This window comes from Saccostrea cucullata, unplaced genomic scaffold, assembly GCF_032062105.1.
Source record: "Saccostrea cucullata isolate Sc308-1 unplaced genomic scaffold, CSIRO_AGI_Scuc_v1 ctg4913, whole genome shotgun sequence".
Classification (NCBI taxonomy): domain Eukaryota; kingdom Metazoa; phylum Mollusca; class Bivalvia; order Ostreida; family Ostreidae; genus Saccostrea; species Saccostrea cuccullata.
Window position 1 is genome coordinate 41,985 of NW_026939230.1, and position 21,309 is coordinate 63,293.

Sequence of the window (21,309 nt, forward strand, 5' to 3'; positions counted from 1 at the left end):
GGACAGCTGGGACTGCTGGGTCTGCTTTCTATAGCAGTCCAAGAGCAGTCCCATAGCGGTCCCAGAGCAGTCCCAGAGCAGTCCCACAGCAGTCCCAAAGGAGTCCCTGGGACTGCTTTCTGGGACTACTTTGGTATCAGGTTGGGTCTGGTCGGTACTGTATTTTACGACAAAAGTATGAAGATTATTATAGATACTTTTCTACTTTAAAAACTATTTTTGACACAAAAGTTAGAAGCCAGTATGACCTCATGGCAAATCAACATTGCTTGGATTGACATATATAGAGGATATTCAATGTTTTGTAGTTGAATATGGAATTTATTTCACGAGTGGGACAGGATTTTTGATGTTTTCACGAGTGCGAAGCACGAGTGAAAATATCAAAAAATCCTGTCTCACGAGTGAAATAAATTCCATATTCAACTACAAAACATTGAATTTTCTGTTTATTACATTTAAAAAAAAATCTTTGATTTTTCCTTTGCCTCTGTCTTTTTGTAATACAGTCATAGGCTCATGACGCCATAGTTGGGCGGTTGAGACGTCATAGCTATGTGAAGTGAAAACACTGTAAATATTGATTTAGCTACATATTTTTGGTCATTTTGACAGTTTTAATCGCTGTCAGAATGGTTTATTTATTTCCATCTATCTTATGTTAGGTCAAGGAAGATTTTTTTACAAGAATCTTCGTTATGGGAATGGAAATCGAGAGTTTTCCCGCACTTCTGATATTCGTCACACTGTGACAGGATATCATTTTGATATCCTTTCACACTGTGACAGGATATCATTTTTATTCAATGAATAAATTACAGTATTTCACGGGTAAAAATGTAATAAATAGATGTTATCTAATTATATACAACAGGGAATTTAACCATTGGTCGGACTGAGTATATACATCTTGGTTTAGTCAATTTGACTATTTGTAAACCATGTAATGTAAATTGAGTAAAAAGTAAGTTAATAGAGAAAGAAGAAAAAGAAAAAAAAAAGTAAATAAAATTTTATATAAGTACGTTGTACAAACTCAAATTGGTTGATGATGTAATTCATCCGAAAGACCTTTCTCCACAGTGGGATTGAAACCCTCGACTTAAGGATAAACTCCTTACCTCGTGACTCTAAAGAGTGGACGCTTTTACCACTTTGTCACGCGGGCGACCCATAGGAGTGTGGAAATACCTTGAGAATATTTTTTTTCACACAACAGGAACTCGGTTGACATACAAGTATTTGTATATTCTGCACGCTATTATTTCTGTATTTCTGTATATTTTGGCAGGGGACATTCTATTTAAATCTCATAACATTTTTTTATTCTCGATTTCATTTAAGTAACCAGCGGAGATGGAAACTGTAACGGTCTGAATATGAATTATTTTTAATGAGTGAAAAAAATCCCAATCATGGACTACTAGTAGTATTTAAAATTTCAAAAAGATTGTTCAACCATTTCTTATACGTATATTCAACCATTTACCAAATATTAACATACTTACATATTTTTTTTCTTATCTGTCAACAAAGCACAAAATTTAACTCGATATATTATACATTTATAGTCTCTTGGTATGCATGGTGGATAGGGGGAACAGATGAAGAGTCCGAGGGCACGTTTTACTGGGAACATTCTAACACAACATTGAATTACACAAACTGGCGGAAAGATGAACCTAATAACAAGGGCACAGGTGAAAATTGCGTAGAAATGTTCCCTGAAGGTGTTTGGAATGACAAAAATTGTGATTATTCTCTTTACTATATTTGTGAAAAAAATATTAAAAAATAAGAGTTTTTCAATTAATGTCATACTTGTAGCAATAGCGCATTAAAGGGCATTTCTGGTTTAAGAAAGATGTTCTATTTCTAAAGAAGAAGGATATGGAGATACATGTAACGAACACTATTCAATCTCAAAGTCCATAAAACAATACAAAATTAAAGCAGAGCAAAGACGTACCCCCGAAACATCAGAAGTGGGATCAGGTGCCATGGAGGAGTGAGCATCTCCTGCCGACCGGTCACCCCCGCCGTGTGTTCCTTGTCATGATCAGAAAATAATAGAAAAAATACGTCGTCCATTCAGTGTATAAATAATGGACTAACAATTGGTATGAAAAACGTCAGTCAGCATTTGACTCAATGATAAATTGTATTTGCTGACAAGGTCATTGTATCGACCGATGACTTTAAACGAGACTGTTTATGTTCTTGTTTCATCAACTTGTTTATCAATAATTTACCTCGTTTTAGAAATTGTTCATACGTAGAGCATGCTCTTGCATATTAAATCAACTGAGATATATGTACTCCGTTTGCAGGTGATGAAGGTATATTGCTGCATAAGTAAGGGAAGTTTACGATAGAAAAGTTAATACCATCTTAATGATACTTTTTGAAATAAAAAGAGATACCATTTTATATCTCGTGACAAAAAAAGATCCTATCTTTTCTAATGAAGTTCTGTACTTGTACGATGATTAATATTGCTTGAAAAGTCAGCAGACTTTTTGAAATGAGCAACTTATCATACGTAAAAATATCTGTTCTGTTGATGTGTGAAACCTTATTTCTTTGTAATTTTTAAGACGTTGTATAATACACTTTTGAAATCCATACGTTTTAAATTCGTAACCTTGAAACAAACTTTACACGCTTTCAGTCAAAAATATGCCATCATGAGGTTCTCACTCCCCCTATACATTTTACACAGCATAGCCCGATAACAATGTCCCCATTAAAACATTTCGCTATCACATGAAATCTATTACGCTACATTGTAACAATTTTTAATCGCTTCATGTTGTTTCTTCAATGTTATATTTTGTTTTCAATGTTTAACCTTGCTTTTACAATATCTAGCTTACTAGATAGGCAAGTACATGCTCATGGTTTGATCATTTTTAACCCTAAGGACGGCATCTAAAAGACACATATACATTTAAGTTAATGATATAAAGATTTCAAAAGCTAAGTTAAAGGGCGGCGTTTTTAAAACTATGTTGACTTTGTTAAAGACAACCTTTTTGGCGAATGTAATTTTAAAATAGATTGTTTTTTGCAGATAAACTTCATTAATTGCTGTGTTTTTATGCCCCGCCATGAATATGGCCGGGGCATATAGTGTTTGTCATGTCCGTCTTCCGTCCTTCCGTCTTTCTGTCTTTCCGTCCTTCTGTCCTTCCGTCACACTTTGCGTTTAGCTCTGCTCAAAGCTAAGTCTCAAAGATACCATCTAAGATATTTTCATCAAACTTCATATGCTGATAGATATTGATGAGAGCTATGCGACTGCATCAACATTTTGTGACCCTGACCTTTCCTTTGACTTTAACCTCACTTTTGTTAAGTTAGTGTTTAGCTCAGTTTTAAACATACCATTCAAGATGGATTTATCAAACTTCACATGTTGATACAAACTTGCATGGATGATGCATCTTGGGATGAACACTACCAGACTTGCTTCGGATGCTGGATCTGACCTACATTTTCCAGATGAGTGACCATATTTAAGTTTTTGGAGCAGGTCCATTTCTAAGGAATTATAAGCCCTACTTGGACCAAACTTGCATGGATGATGCATCTAAGGATGAACACTACCAGACTTGCTTCGGATGCTGGATCAGACCTACATTTTCATTCCCAAGAAACTATAAGTCCTACCTGAACCAAACTTGCATGGATGATGCATCTAGAGATGTTGCTTTGGATGCTGGGTCTGACCTATATTTTCATTCCCAAGTAACTATAAGTCCTACCTGAACCAAACTTGCATGGATGATGCATCTAGGATGGACACTACCAGACTTGCTTCGGATGCTGGATCTGACCTATATTTTCATTCTCAAGTAACAATAAGCCTTGCCTCAACCAAACTTGCATGGATGATACATTTAGGGATGGACATTACCAGACTTGCTTTGGATGCTAGATCTGACCTATATTTTCATTCCCAAGTAACTATAAGACCTGCCCGAACCAAACTTGTATGGATGATGCATCTAGGGATGGACACTACTGGACTTGCTTAGGATGCTGGATCTGACCTATATTTTCATTTCCAAGTAACTATAAGTCCTACCTGAACCAAACTTGCATGGATGATGCATCTAGGGATGGACACTTACAGACTTGCTTCGGATGCTGGATCTGAGCTATATTTTCATTCCTAGGTAACTATAAGCCCTGCTTGAACCAAACTTGCATGGTTGATGCATCTAGGGATGGACACTCTTGGACTTGCTTCGTATGCTGGATCTGACCTATATTTTCATTCCCAAGTAACTTTAAGACCTGCCCAAACCAAACTTGCATAGATGATGCATCTAGGGATGGACACTACTGGACTTGCTTAGGATGCTGGATCTGACCTATATTTTCATTCCCAAGTAACTATAAGTCCTACCTGAACCAAACTTGCATGGATGATGCATCTAGGGATGCACACTACCAGATTTGCTTTGGATGCTGGATCTGACCTATATTTTCCAAACAAGCAATTCAGCTGCATCACTATTCAAGATATTCTGATCAAATTTTATACACATACAAATTTTCATGTTGCTTTATTAATACATCCTCGGCGGGGCATTCATGTCCTATGGACATATTTCTAGTTGATTTATACTATATTTTTAATTGTAGACTTGCTAACTCCCATGTTGATATTCAATGTTAGTCTTCCGTCGAAATTTCTGTTGGTATGAATTGACCCTATTATAAGTTAACGTATTTTTGTATTAATATTAGGCAGAAACCTTTCAAGGTTACATGTACATAAAGTAAAGGAGCAAATGTTTATGATTTCAATAAACAATAGGAACTTTGCTTATTTGTCGACTGGGTATATTTCAGTATTTTTCTTTTCTTATAAATATGCTTTGAAGCCAATAAAGCGAACACACACACACCAATTTCACATCAGGAAAAAATGGTAAGTTCTTTTTATTTATACTTTTAATGTGTTTCAATTTTTTTAAGTTCTATTTGATACCACTACACAGTCACTTTTATTTAAATATTCAATTTATTAGCATGCTTTTGCAAACGTCTTTGTGTAATTAGAAGAGAGGGGAATTTTCATCAAAGAATGGTTGAGAGGGGTTTAATTAAAGATCTTAGAGTTAACAGTAGCTCAGTCGGTAATGCGCTCGCTCCGTGATCGGGAGGTTGTGAGTTCGAATCTCGACCGCGACTTACCTAGTCGTTAAAATGGGTAGCAACTGTTCTTTCGCCATGCGCTCGGCACTTTGAAGTTGCGGGTCCTTCATATGAGACCTTAAAAAAGGGGCCCCTTGTCAGCGGAAGGCGTTTGCACGATGAAGATCCATCACTGCTCAATGGCCCTGAGTGCCGAGTAAAGGTCAAATTTTGAAGCCCTTCACCTGCATACGGTGACGTCTTCATATGATTGAAAAATTCTCGAGGGGGACGTTAAACATTGTACAATCAATCAATCAATTAAAGATCTTAATCGGCTTATCATAATGGTCGAATATCGCCTGGAAAGAGGGTAGATTACTGCGGATTTATGCGATTTTTTTCGTTTTAGGAACGAAATAGACAGAAATCGATTTCTAGTTGGTAGCAGTAATGAATGGATTATTCCGGATATTGAAAGTTTTCAATTGAATACCTAGCCTGTTCAGGTAGTCAGAGTTGTGAGTTAAAGCCAGGTTAGGACGACACGTAGAGCTGTAAACACGTTAAATTTTATGAATCCAATTTATATGTACATTTCGTATCTTAATAATATATGATTTATTGATACTAAGTACATTAAAGCTATTGCACGACGTTGCTAGTCCATTAAGTGCGTTGTGTTATTTATCAATACTAAGAGCAAGAGCTACGTTCGGCCTTATTAGGCCCTGAGAATTTCTGAAAAATCAGAACTGCTCAGTTTAGGCTGTAAATGCAGTATTTATCACTTGGAGTGTTGGTGACCACGTATTTATTAATTGTGACCTAAATTTACATCTAGTCAATGCATTATGACGTCATAAAATGCGTCATTTTTTCTCGTATCCTTTAAATTCCTTTGAAAATGATCTAAAGTTGAAGCGTTTTTTCAATATTTCATATAGAGCACAACCTTTGATCAAAAATATGCAAATACATCATGAAAGCTCTGTTTCAAAAGATCAAAAAACATGTTTTATTTTTTAAATCGTGGGGTGTGCTCATATTTTAATTATTTGCTGAAGGTAGTCAAATAGCCGTATTTTCTGCAAAGTTCAAGGACATTGTAATTTCTCAAAGCCTGCTTTCCAATGTGCGGATTATCAAAACGAAATTTTCTTATAGAAAATGAAAGCACTAAGTGTCTCCTTCATTTAAATATATGAAATGGGAAAGAGGGTGATAGTTTATTAATTGATATAAGTACAGGGCCATTTTATGCATAAGATGGCTCTTGCTCTTTGATATCGGGGATAAATTGGTCTTGAAGGAGAAAATGAAATGAAAAAAATGGAGGACATTCGTTAATACATAAAAACAAATCGCTTTCAACATGCAGGTAATCGATATGGAAAGATTAATAGTACTCTTTTATTGAAAAATCAATAAATAAGAGATTCAGGAAAGTGTTGTTATTTTTCATGTACATGTAATTATCCATACTGGAATAAGGAGAAACAATTATCTTATTACTTCCTTTATCGACAACAACACTTGCTTTATTATTAATGATCCCAAGCATTCTCCCTAGGAAACAAACAATGTATGTATCTGTTAAAACGTTATTTTTTAAAACTAGCATCTTTATGTCTTTTCAATTTTAAGTCATACGAAAACTTCAAAACAATTGATTTGTTAAGTAGACATTGTCATTGACAGATTACAGGGTTTTCATTGTTTGCATCTCTGGTGGGTTATATATTCTTTTATTGTATTGGCCATGTAAAACAAAATAACAGCTTACCTTTCTGGATCCTTTCTATTAAGGTTTAACAATTAGATATTTCCTCCTTGGCTTTTTGTTAGTCATTTCTTTTTTTTTAAAAAAATGATAATAATAATAATGCAACTTGATCATGATCATAACATTGTCATTGTGATAAAGCCACATAGTGAACATATGTAAGTTCGGGCACAGACATAGAACTGAGCAATTTTACTGATTTTAAAACAATTATGCTAGTTCTAAAGAAAAACGTATGGTTCTACGAAGTCTTTTATGGCATACAATGCACTTTATTTTTAAGATTACATTAAGAAATTAACATATCCTGAAATCAAATAGGCTTTTTAGCATGATCGTACAGTCCATTTCTTATTTACTCATCCTCTAGATGTGAGGAACTAGAGGGGATCGAAGGAAACCTGTCGAATAAGCGGATTTATGTACTACAGATTTAGTGGCGAAGTAACTTTTTTACGTAACTTAATTTTAAGTCGGAGACCGCACAAGCAGAGAATTTCTGTATGAATATTTTCTAGTCATTGGTTCGAATCTCTCTCTCTCTCTCTCTCTCTCTCTCTCTCTCTCTCTCTCTCTCTCTCTCTCTCTCTCTCTCTCTCTCTCTCTCTCTCTCTCTGAGTACATTTGTACATGTATAACCGTTACGGCACGTACAAGAAGTATTCATATAGTAAGGGATTTTTTTTTTACTACATGTACCCAGAGTTAAGAATATCGTAATTATTTTATGAACCTTTGTACCATTTAGATGAACATAAGCAATATAATGAATCATGCATTCGAGTAAACGGAACTATGAGTATTTTTATAGACTAAGAATACATTTTTCCACAGAATCATTAGTCGTAAATGTGTAAAGTTTATTTATTGACTCAAAATATGTACAAGTGTAAATCCGCTTTTTTCTTGGAAGTATAAATTTCCTATGAAAACAAATTTAAAACCTCTTTTCTGTCTAAAACCTAATTAATTATATGTACCTGAATCAGTTTTTGTAGAATCGAGAAATTTATTATCGACTGCGAAGTCATTATCCGGTATCAATTTCGGGTACAGTTACAGTTAGTTACAGTACCCCAACCCCCCACCCCATCCCACCCCCTAACCCCGGTTGCTGCAACTAAAACTCTATAATAGATACCAGCTTGATTCTAATACATTATCCTTTCACCTATAAGACATTCAATATAGAAAATGTAAAAAATAAATATATTTTTTACAAAGCTTAAAAGATACATGCCTCCTTCAAAACCCTATAAAGCAATACAGGTTTCTTTTTAATCAATGCAAGCATTCATAAATATAAAATGCAAATGACAGTATAAATTCGCCTTGTTATTTTCCGAATCTATTTATTTTTTTAGCGATATTGTTAATGCTAGAAATTTCTTATTATCTTATTTGTATTTTAACATTACAAAGTCAATCTTAAGAACATTAAAACTAAAAGAAATTTCATCCATGAAAGGGAAATATTTTCCTATTTTGTTAATTTATTCAAGAAAAAAAAAAACAGCTACAATTGTATGTAAAAATGGATACATTGTACAAAAAGTCAGTTCTTTCATAGATTCAGTGAAATAAAACAACAAAAGAAAAGGAAAAAAATATACAAAGAAGGGTTAAGCAAACTATGCTAAAATATATCGGTTGAAAGGTTTAATTACAAAGAAATATGTGTAGATAAAGGATAGCGATTTCAAGCTCAAAAGTTCATGTAAAATTACACAATAGGAGCCGAGCAAAAAAAAAAGACCTACATAACATCAGAGATTGTGATCAAGACATGAACCATGAACAAAATTTGTTAACATCCATTAATTTTATCTATTATCGTATCAAACATGACTTTACGAATTGAAATGTTCAAAAAGGAATCAAATAATTATAATAATAATAAAAAAAATCTATGTAAGCCCGTTGAGACCAGTTCAGAGAAAGAAACATTTTCATTGCGTTTAAATGCAATATTTTTGCAATTAAACACAAAAATATTATTGCTTTTAGACGCAATATTATTGAGTTTAATCACAAAAAAGTTTTGCGTTTAACAACAATATTTTGCGATTAAACGCAATGTGCTGTATGTTTAAACGCAATAATATTGCAATTTAAGGCAATAAAAATTATTTCTTTCTCTGACCTGGCCTCATCGGGCTTCCTTACAATTCATTGTAATCAATTAAAATTCTTAAAATTCGAATGTAAGTTAGGGAAATTGAATAAAGATTTTGTTTACAGGAGTTGACTAAATCCTGTAAGGCGACCTCTTGTAGGGGACAGTAACAGCAATAATTGGCTGCATTTTGTTCTCATGAAACTTTTGAAGCATTTTGCAAACAGCTGAGAAGAACGCAAAACTGTTTTCAATCTAGATCAGAATTCGATTCAATCTTTTGGGAAAAGAACGATAAAACAACTTTAAATCAATCTTTATTGTATATTTATAGAATTTACGTTATCAAATTTGAATATAGAGTACTGACTAATGTGTCATCCCTAAGGATTTGAAAACCATCTGCCTCATAATCAGAAGATAGAAGTATACTGACAAAATTTTGATTCATTATTATTTCATAGAGTTTATCTAATTGCATGGATGTATTTTACACAAACAATTCTTGGCTTTAAAATAGCGTGATTTAATTTTGTGTCATGATAATCTTTTTTACAGCTTATAAAAAACGCCAAATTATAGAATGTCCTTCATCATGGCAGGTTATTGGGGACAAAAAATATTGCCTTGTAAACAATGCACTCTCCTGGCAGGCCTCTCTAGTATGTATGAAAATCACCATGGATAACCTTATATTGCGCTTCATAAAATTTCAAAAAAAGAAGAATAAATGTCCTTTATATGAATCAAAAGAGATGTAAGATCTTTCTGCTGGATATTCGATCTTTATCTGTTTTTAAAGATTTATGTGTTCTTTCATGTTTTCATTTTCAGAATTCTCAAATTAATTTCTTCAGTACATTATGCCGTTTTTGGTCAAATTCACCAAGGTAAGTCTCGTCAATTTTTTTAAAATATCAATTAAACAGAGTAGAAAATAGTGAATAAACCACTTGTGTTTCCATACTCTGCTCTGATTCTATACGTTCAAAATATGTCAACAAAAAACTAAACGACACCATCGTTAAAATTTATTGCTAACCGATCCCGCATATTTAACAAGTATAGATTTATAATTATAAATAAATTATCTCGCTTAAACCACTGTAATTTCATTCAAAGGGCGACAACACAGTTGCTTGCTTAAGCTTTTTCATTGTCATTTGAAGGGTGACAACAGTTGTCACCTTGCGAATGAGGGAGACATCTCGAATTGTCATTCCTCACGTGTCATGCTCAACACTAATCAGACTTAACAACTATGAATGATACTAATATTTATTCTCGTTAAAAGATTGATTTTGAAGGTGATGTATGATGTTTTGCACATTTTTTTAAAATTTATCTGTTGTCTTTTTAGCTTGTGTTTATCCGAATGATCGAAAGAATATGTAAAAAAAAACAACAACAACAACATGCAATTGTACAAAGGAGTATTAATTCACTCTAAGGATGCATTCCCGGAAACAGACAAATCACTACATGTGGATACATGTTATAGAAGCGGGCACAGTGTAGCTTCCATAACTCACTTTTAGCATATGTCAAATACAGAAGTGGATACATATATCGGTATATAAAATGATATCACTTATTCTTTTTACAATTATAAACCTGTTTTACGTACGTTATTATTTTTAGAACTCATTAGCACAAAAGCAGAGGTAAACACAGTTTGTTTCCACAAGTGGAGACATCACATCGTCAAATGCCTTACTTTCGGGCGTCATAACAGACTGAGCAGATTTATCAGAAACCTAATCGAACGAAACAGAACCAAGAAAACTATATCATCCTTAGTTCACTTTGTGCGGTCAATGTTATTTGAAATTCTTTGTCTTTACTTTGCGTTTGTGCTGCTGTTCGGATCCTATCAAATGTATAGCTGAAAGGTTTATATTTAGGACGACAACACCAATCACATTGTCTTTTGATTTAAGAGTGATTTCAGAAGAGATCTAGTTCAACAGTGTTCAACAACAGTGTTCAACTGTGGACAACAATCAATTGAATGGATTTATAATGTAGAATGAATTAAAAGAAAATAAAACAGAATAAAATTTAATTTGTTATTTTCTGATCCCATCCAACACACACACCCCAAGCCAAAGTTTAAAGAAATAAAAATGCGGACAGCACATGATTTCTTCCAATGTATATTATACTTCACATCAAAAATTTCTATAATCGATATATTATGTTTATCAAAAACTGAATACAAAATAGCAGTCCTCAATCTGGAATAGTTTTGAAGGTGGATACTCGAGAATTATGTACTATTTTAATTCAAAATTTCAAAAAAAAAAAATTACTTAAATTTCATTTTTTCCAATATATAAAAAGAAATAACATTCAATGCATATTTCTTTCCATGTATTGTTTTAATTCTTATTGCAAATAAAAGATAGTCTAAAACAGGTTATCTTTACCATGATTTGCACTTTTGGATGTGAATATAAAGGTTGAATCTACTCAAGACCTGTTTATGAGAGAAAAACAAAATATTTTTTTAAAAAAGAAAAAAATTATTTTAAAACACACACGCACGCATTCTATATACAGTCATTTTTATGCCAAATAAATAAATTTCGAAATTCTATTAATGGAAAGGGTTTTGCAAATGACTTCTTTGCAATTTTTTGATTGCAATATTTATCAATTTTCAAATACTGGTATGAATTAAAAGCAGAGATGAATATACAGCTATAGGACGTGATAAGAGGATCGAATGTCACTAATTGCACGTAAGATCAAATGAAAATTCTACCAGAGCAAGATTAACTTTCACAGATGACTGAAAGTCATTATTAGCGGCTGATCGCTTTGACATGTCTGACAGTACTTTTTATGCATAATAAATCAATAGAAAAGTTGAATTTTACATGTTTGAGTTTGTCCATTGAGTGATAAGAAACAATTGTTTAGCCTATTCTTCCTCTAATATATTAACATCCCGTATTTTTGCTCAAGGAAATGCAAATCGATATGTTTGTATGAACAAAAACCATAATTATTAGACAATAAACTCTCATCTGTATGTTTCGTAAATTTTAATTCCCATAATAATTTCAAATACTGCTGCTTTGTTAAATAAAAACATTGTCGTTGAATAATAACAAATGTTTCATAACATGCATCTCTGAGGAGGTACATGTAATAGGGCTGGCTCTAATACATGTAGGATATATTGATAAGTAGTGCGGGTATATATTTTCATACCCTGGCTGATGATTAATTGCACATTGAAAAAAATATCTTCAATTTGGAGAAATTCTATGCAGCGTTTGTACTTTTTATTGATAAGTCAACAAGTTGACAGAATGAGGAATTTAAAACATGACTGGTTGACAGGTCGACAGGCTGACAGATAGTACTCCGTATGCTTGTAATATACACACGTATTCAGGAAAACAGGTCGGCGGGTTCATAGGTCGACAGGTCGACAGGTGGACAGGTCGTGAGTTAAAAAAATGACTGGTTTACAGGTCGGCATGTTGACAGGTAGTTTGCTTAAAAATTCAGCATGTATTCAGGGAGCTCAAGATGGGTTGACGGGTTGGCAGGTCGACGTGTAAACAAATTGACAGGTAGAGTGAAAAGGATTTTCCCACTAGATCACATCTGTTGACCTGTCGACGTTGGTGATGACACTGTCATCCATTAAAGGGAAACACACGTCTAGTGAAATATTACGTAATAAGGCAAAACCTTTACTTTTTTCTTTTTTATCAAAGGGGATTTTTCCTTTATTATAAATTTGGAAGAGGTTACTCGGTTTTACGGATCTACTTTTCCGTTTACCCTAGCAATGCTTTGATCATATAAAATAACTATATAACAGCAATTTTTTGAGGAAAAATTTTTGCGAAACTTTACGATTAAGGCCCCCCCCCCTACTTTTTCGAGTCATTTCTATATTTTAATAGAAACAAAAATACAACGTCCTATTTATAAAGCCAAACGGTGATCATATATTTCATATGATTTATAAACTTTACAGACAAATCAGTTAAATGATTTTTTAAAATAATGAAAGCCCCTGCAGTCATGTGATTGACAGCATGCAAGTCTTTTTATTTGAATATATTCATATTGTGTCCAATTTCCCTTTTTTTATTTTTTGGTAACTTAAAACTCTTAAAGCAAAATTGTTAATTGAAAATAAATGTTAAAGGATGCAAAAAAGGATTAAAACTACAACTACATGTAGTTCAAAGTACTCAATTAACTTGCAAGTGCATAAACATTATGTACTTGAAATTTGATAATAATCTGAAGTAGTTGAAAAAAGCACCTTATTTCTTAAACTCCTATTCGAGAATTCTTAATTCATATAGAAACATCAACTAATACCCTGGAATGACTTAGTCTATGTTTGCCCTTTTTGTGCAATGAGGACCATTTAAACGGTGATGGTATTTTTTCAAACCAACGCCTACCATGCAGGGTACAGCGTTTTGAATGTTTCATACGAAAGAGCAGCGACTTCAACTAAAATTCTGTGTGCTTGGCAAAAGAGTTGTCAATACTTATACTTATGTAAAAGATTTAAGTTTGACGTGGTGCCGAAGACGAGAGTTTAACCCGGACATACCAATCAAAAAACTGAATACTCTAGAAATAATCACTAAGAATTACTTTATTAAGTTTAAAGCATCAGGAAATACGAGACAGTGAATTATTTCCATGTAGAATAATACATACTATTTTCCATATCAAATTCTGTATCATCCTTAGACCCCAATATCGGCGGAGAGCCTAGGGCTGATTTTGGTAGTGTGTCGATACAGAATATGTTTATTACATACTTAGTAATAAAATACACTGCGAGTTCATTAAGCTGAAAAGGAAATAAGTGAATAATCATGCACGAACTTCTTACATATACACGCTCTGTTGACTCACAGGATTCAGATGTGTTTCTACTTCTATTTGAAATGCAAAATCAGTTAGATTATCCTTACATTCAAAAAAGTTAAAATTAAGAGAATTTACACCCCCCCCCCCCAAAAAAAAATATGTGTATGATCACAGGTACTGTTTTTGAGGTTTAAATTGCTAGGGGTGAGATTCTGATCCGCATCAGCCCCGCAAATCCAAATCAGCCCTATAGGACTGATAATGCTATTTTGACGTCAGACATATCGCATATGCAAAAAAACCTGTATTTTTTTTCTAAGTATGTAATAAAGTAAAGTAATTGAAACGTGTTTTTTTTTATATCCAATGTTAACCATGTTTTCATTTTTTACTTTATTTATAAACGCATGATTCATGATACAATTTAAAAAGAATGCTTTTGAAAGATTTGTAATCTTTTGTCATAATTTCTTTTCAATGCTTAATTATTTACATCTTTGTCAGACAATATAAGCTCGATATTTTACAATTAACACCATTTTATTCAAGATTATAAGTTCCTTTGTATAGGCACTTACTCGATGAAATTGGTTGCACATGCGTGCATCTATGCTACTTTGTTATTTAATCTGATGTTTCATTATATTTAACATCTATTTTAACATTAACTTGCGACTATTGGAACACTTTTAGAATAAGCATAACCTTATTTCATTCTTGTTAACAAATTAACAATGTTTGGACTAAACATTCTCACATTTATTTCTACAGTATATTATACCGTATCGGGAGAAATTAACAATGTATCTAACATAAAAGTGACTGCTTCGGGCAAATGTATGACTTCTAGCAAAGTCATGAATGTTTTACCTATCATTGGACAAAAGCAGTGCATTCGAAAATGTTTGCAGAATCACCAATGCAAGTCAGTGAACTATCGAAAACAACAGCTCAATTGTGAACTGATAGCAGCAAAATACGGGGAATCGGGAACGTCTTTAGTTCTGGATTCAGAGTGTGACTACATTGAAATGGAAAATCAGCCACAGGTAAGTAATATCTCGACGTTTCTAGAACACTGTATACTGTGTTGTTTATCGTTGAATAAAGACAAAAGATGAGAATGTCAGGAACCCTCCTTGTGCTAAAATAGCAGCAATTTAACAAAGTTAGTCAATCAGGATATAGATTAGGGAACAAGCACAATTAAAATCCCGAACTAAAACTGTATGTTTTTTTTTATTCCTTTAGGTCAATAAAACACTTTGTATTTTCTCAATGAAATTTGAAAACGCATCATAAAGACTTAGAAGATATTATATTGATTTTAATCTGCTCTGAAAATGACAAAATGTACCATTATTTAAGTATTTTATGCAAGTATTTTACAACACTTAACATAAACATAATGAATGCTTCGTATGTGATAAAAGTTTCAGTTTTTTGTTTATATTGCTGTCTTATTTTCCGGCACGGTGTGTATTTATGAATTGACTTATAGGGACGATTTTCAAATATTTGGCACATCACGTACATGTACAATGTATTACTGTTCGTTATCTCCATATCCTTCATGTAAAGATTTCTTAATATTCCTTAATTAAGACAATTGAAATACAAACCTCAGTATTAAAAAATCTTAAATGTCATTTATTTGTTTACTTGTCTAATTTAAAATACTTAATTGCCCAACTAAAGCTCAGGTGATATTTTCAGACCGAAGGATCTCTAACACCTCTCGTCTGTGTGTCTCCTTTTACCTTTTGCCCTTTCAACTTTTTTAGAAACAAATAGGTTATTACAGAAAAAAATCATACAAAGCATACTGTGTTGAACAAAATATGTTGTTCACAGCATTTGTTAAAAAAATAAATGACTTCACAGTAAACACTTCTCTTTGAAGTATTTCAACACTTTCTTCATAATTCAAGCAAGAGGTCAAGGTCATGATCAATGAGCCTGACGAAGGATGGCTCACAAGAGGGATTAACATATATGTTTATCATAAGAATACTAGTTTACCAAAAAAATCTTGTTGTTGAAGAACGCCTCTGCTTTGATTTATAATAAAGCAAGAATCCTTAAGTTATCTTAAACAAATTTAGCTGCACAAAATTGTAGCAATACTCAAGCTTTTTTTCCAAACATTCAAAGATAAGATTTATCTTTGCAAAATGAGCTATTTAGAAAAAAAATGACTTTCTTTTATCCCATGACCCTGAATAGGCAAAGGTACATGTAGCTTAAAGACGCTGAGACAAATAGGTTTATCTTTTTTACAGGAGCTGGTTGGATCTTGCAATGCAACATCGTGTAAAGAGGAATGCGTGGCTTTGAGTAGCGGAAAACCGTTTTGCGTAAATGGCAGTAAGTAATAAATGAATAGTTTAACTGTTAAAAAATCCCATCAAAGAACAAGGTACAGTTATAGGCTTTATGACCCTGTGAATTTCTGAAAAACTAAGACTGCCTCATTTTAGTTACATGTAACAATGCTTGGAATATTCTAGAGACGCTTGTCGATAGCAAGTCTATCAAAAATGACACAATTTTCTTCCAGTCAATGCATTATGACGCCAACGAAAGCGTCAATTCCCTGTTCTAAAAAGAGTCTACAGAAACCGCCAATTTTTGATGCTATTTTTCAGTATTTATTATAGAGTGCAACCTCTGATCTAAATTAAACGACTAATAAATCATAGAACTATTTCTGAAGATTACAAGACATCATTTTTGTAGAGCAGAGGGTGTGCTTATACTATTTTTCTTCTCTAAAAGTACTTAAATATACCTAATTACATTAACTTTAGGAACATAACAATACCATTAAGTCCTTGTTCCAAGACCTGGCGTTTAAGGAGAAAAAAAAATAGGAAATGAAAATACTACGTCTTTACTTTATTTTGATCTTTCAAATGAAAAATAAAGTCAATAAACTGGTATATCTACAGGCCCATTTTAATGTATAAAGTGAACCGAGCTCTTTGAAAAGCTTCTTAGAAAACGAATTCAACCGTATTTTGTCTTAATCTTCAGCAAAAACTTTTTATTAATTATTTCGGCTGAGTGTAAAGTGTTATCAGTAAAATTTACTAAAAAAAATCTTGATTAAATATTAAATTTTATTGCTTGTCGTTGTAAAATAAAACAATATTCACGCTTGCCTTACTAAAACAATATGTTGCAGATTAATTGAAGATATTTAATACATTCCCATCTCATTTTCACTAAATGAATAAATAAGTAAAGAATTATACGTCATTTCAAATTTGAAAATGTGTTTCCAATAGTGCATTTATTTTAGTTCTTTATGTTAAACCAAAAACGTTTTAGAAGAAATATGAATCTAAAAAATGTATACTTTTGTTGAAAATGAATTACAATATGTTTGGTTACACACATCTAAAAAAGACTTTTTGCAATATTTCAATTGCATTTGCCTAAATTTGTATAGAAAGTCTCTGCATAGGGTACTGTATGAGTGTTTAATGAATTACCCAGAAGTGAAATTGGAAGATTTTTTTTTTCTTTTGAAGTATCCTAGGTAGTACGAAAAAAAAAATGAATATTGAATACTGTTCCATTTATGCTACTATATTGCAGAATGTCCTACATCGTGGAAGATAAACGGGGAGAAGAAATATTGTTTTGTGAATAATCATCTTAAGTGGCATGCTGCCAAGGTATGTCATTAAAGGTTCCAGTAGAGTTGTGACTTTCTTTGACTAGTTATTCAAAACTAACAAAAAAAGAAAGAGCTCCGATAAATTTATAAAAGAAATGCATTAATTCAATCTGTGAAGTGCCATATCCGTTATTTCTACATATGAATGTGACGCCTGCGAAGGGCTTCAAAGAAATATCTCTTTTCGGCACAGTGATCATTGGAAAGTAATAAATTGATCATACCAACGTCTGCAGTGACACGGGCTTTGGTTTTTATGGTCTCAATTTAAAGACTAAAAAAACATTTAGCAAAGGTTCAGTGGCTAACTTTTAAAATAAATTTAGGATTGTCGAAGCCGATTCTTGAACCAACTTATTTCTAATCATGGATCAAGCACTCTACCCAAGGAGCTACATGAAAGCTTTAAAAAAGTATATAGAATATTTTCATCAAATATTCTAGCAGGATATTGAAGTGTTTCACTATAAAATGATCGTGTATGCTAGTCAATAAACATATTCATTTTTATATAAATGTTATCTCTCTGGTCATAATTGGCAACTCATACAGTGTATCTCTGAAACAAAATAATGCTGTTGCCTACAAGTTATAAACATTTTACAACATTTACATAGAGTTTCCAAGGAGGTGCCAAATTTTCTTCATCTTTGCTTGGTCGATATCTGATACGGGCGTGCTCTGTTTGTCACCTCATAAAATCATTACAAACAACGATACATTAAGAAGTGGTGTGAATCAGATGTGGATAATCAAAAATTCCAAAGAACTTTTAGACAATTTGAAATCACAAAATTTTACCAAAAGCAACAGCTTAAAAACTCACAACTTTAATTTTCAACTTTATACGCAACCATTTTCTAAGATAGATAACGTCCAGGTTTCTTTAATATCATTGACAGCTGCTTTTGAAAAATAGAACTCCTAAATAAACTTACCTAGTCACTGGTCATTTTCAAAATTATTTTGTTAAAACACTTTCTGATTGCACACACAAGTACTCTGAAGTTGACATCAAGATGCTTGAAAGTCTGATTGACAATATCTTTGTGGTTTCTGGAGACCAGGTCTTTAAAAAATCTATTGGAATTTCATGGAAAAAAATTATGAACTGAAATTTTTGCGAAAATAATATTGAAATAACTTAACAAGTTAGTTCAAAGATTTGATATAAGATGCTTAAAGGTGGTTTTATGAGGTTTGACCATCAAGTCAACATTAAGCTCAGCTTAAAGGTGGCTTAATGGTAGCTTAATGAAGTTCGGACATTAAGCACCTATAAGTTGAAGGTTGATGGTGGCTTAATGTTGGCTTAAAAGAATTAACTTCTTTAAGCACCATTAAGTGTCAGCATTAAGCTTCCATTAAGCGATTGCTTAAAGGTGATCTTTCGTCCTGTGTGAACAAAACAGAGAAAGGCCTAATCTAAATAAATGTCAATATCAATTTACGATGTCTGATTCAAAATGCTGCATTTCATAAGAAAAAAAAAGTTTTTTTTTTCTCTGATTAAATTATATAAGGTACACAAATAGTGTGATTTAACAAAAACAATTTCAAGTAATGGTGCCAGATGTCCTGAATTTCTCTTGTACAGTTAAACATTTTAAAGTTTTCCGCAATAAATATAATAATAGATGTTCACGATTTTCACACATGAATATGGTATCATATAAATACACACAAAATATTTCTCCATTTTATTGTAGCGACCTTATCTGGCTGTATTTTTAAATAAGTCAATTGCAATAAATTGATAAAATTTAGTGTAATTGTACGATTGTTGTTTTTGAGGTCAAATATTAAATTGCAAAGTTGAAAGCATGGTTTACACAAAATTCAAACAATCTTAATTTCAAATAATGTATATGAATTCAACAATTTTCTCGGAAATCAGAATTCTGTTTAAACTCTCTAGTGAATATGTATAGTGAAGTGTATCTTTTATTTTATTCCCTTAGGCTAGCTGCATTTGGATGGAAGCACATCTTCTTGAAATAGAGAATGAGGCTGAACAAAACTTGATTCAAAACAAAGGTATGTTTTTGTGTTTTCTTTCTGTAATTTGAGGATTTTTTGTGTTTTCTTTCTGTAATTTAATGACTGAAAAATAATCCAATAATGTTTTTTACGACAAAATGTAGAAGGATTATCATAAATATTTTTTCTAATTTAAAAACCTACGTTAATTTTGGACAAAAGTAAAAAGGTAGTATGATTTTATGGAAATTTAACATAGCATGGGCGTATATATGTCGATTTTATCTAATTATATATAGCAGGTAGTTTAAACATTGGTCGGACTGAGTACATCTTGAACTAGTCAGTTTGAGTATTCTTAATCCAAGAAATGTAAACTAGATAATAAAAAATTTATTAGAGAAAGAAAATAAAGAAAAATTATAAATGAAATTTACATGTCTTGAGTTCAGTGTACCAACTTAAACTGGTTGATGATGTATTTCATTCGATGGACTTTTTCTCGTCCCACAGTGGGATTCGAAAACTCGACGTAAAGATAAACTCCTTAGCTGGTTCGCGAATAAAATTGACATTTTAACCACTGCGCCCTGTAGGAGTCTCATGGGAGGCTGGGAATACCTTGAGAATAATAATTTTTTTTCACACAGTATATTTGTATATTTTGCAGAATATTATTTCTGTATTTCGGAATGTTTTGGCGGGGGATTTACTCTTTATAGTAACATTTTTGATTTTGGTCTCATTTGAGTAACCAACAGATCCGGGATTAGGGGGAAAATGTGAACTATTTTTAATAAGTGAAAAAAAAATCAAATTCAAATTATGCGCTGGACTACTTGAAGTATTAAAAATTTCAAAAAATAACTTTGTTTGACCATTTCCTAAATGTATATTCAATTATTTTCCGAATATCAACATATTTAACTACATGCATTTTCTTTATTTCTCAACGAAGCACACACGTTTAACTCCATATATTATATCCATATTTTATAAAATTTTAGCCTCTGGGGACAGATGGTGGATTGGGGGAACAGACGAGGAGTCAGAGGGCACGTTCATCTGGGTACATTCTAACACAACATTGAATTACACAAATTGGCTCCAAGGTGAACCTAGTAACGGGGATACAGGTGAAAATTGCCTCGAAATGCTTACTGAAGGTGTTTGGAATGACAAAAACTGTGATTCATCTACTTACTATATTTGTGAAAAAAAGACTTTTCAATGAATGTTATGCATGTAAATACGGGGCACTTACTAGAATTTCTTCTTTAAGGAATATGTTTCATTTTTAATTAATATAACTGATTACATCTTTATGATACTTTTTGAAATTAAATTGAAATAAAAAAAAAATAATATACTGAGCAAAATAAGTTTAGCAATTGATTCTCCATAGGTATTTTAAAAATATTTTTCGAAATTGTTTTATTTTGTTTCTACTTAAAATCAGTATAGAAAAAGGTCACAAAACACGCACCTATTTTTTAACTTGACGTTCGAAACCGCGTCCTCCAACCTACAACCTTATATGGAGCATGAAACGCCGTTGTGTTGTTGTAATTTAATAATGATCCCCATGTGTTGGCTTTGTCATCATAGTCATGGAATGACTCAAAGAGTCTGTTGATTTCACAGTGGATTTAGAAGAGATTCAGTTCAACAATGTTCATGTGGAAAACAATTAATTGTGTATTTTATAGTTAAAATGAATTAATAGAAATGAAA

At 32.4% G+C, this 21,309-nt stretch overlaps 1 protein-coding gene across 1 annotated transcript in view; it reads left to right on the top strand.

Annotated features, from left to right (window-relative positions):
* LOC134252589 (C-type lectin domain family 10 member A-like) overlaps positions 1–20,871 on the top strand; it is a 32,157-nt gene extending 11,286 nt beyond the window's left edge. Inside the window, exon 5 of the mRNA XM_062735088.1 lies at positions 20,583–20,871. Within this exon, the coding sequence (XP_062591072.1) occupies positions 20,583–20,809 (227 nt within the window). The 3' untranslated portion in view covers positions 20,810–20,871. The remainder of the gene's footprint in view (positions 1–20,582) is intronic.
* Positions 20,872–21,309: the final 438 nt, after the last annotated feature.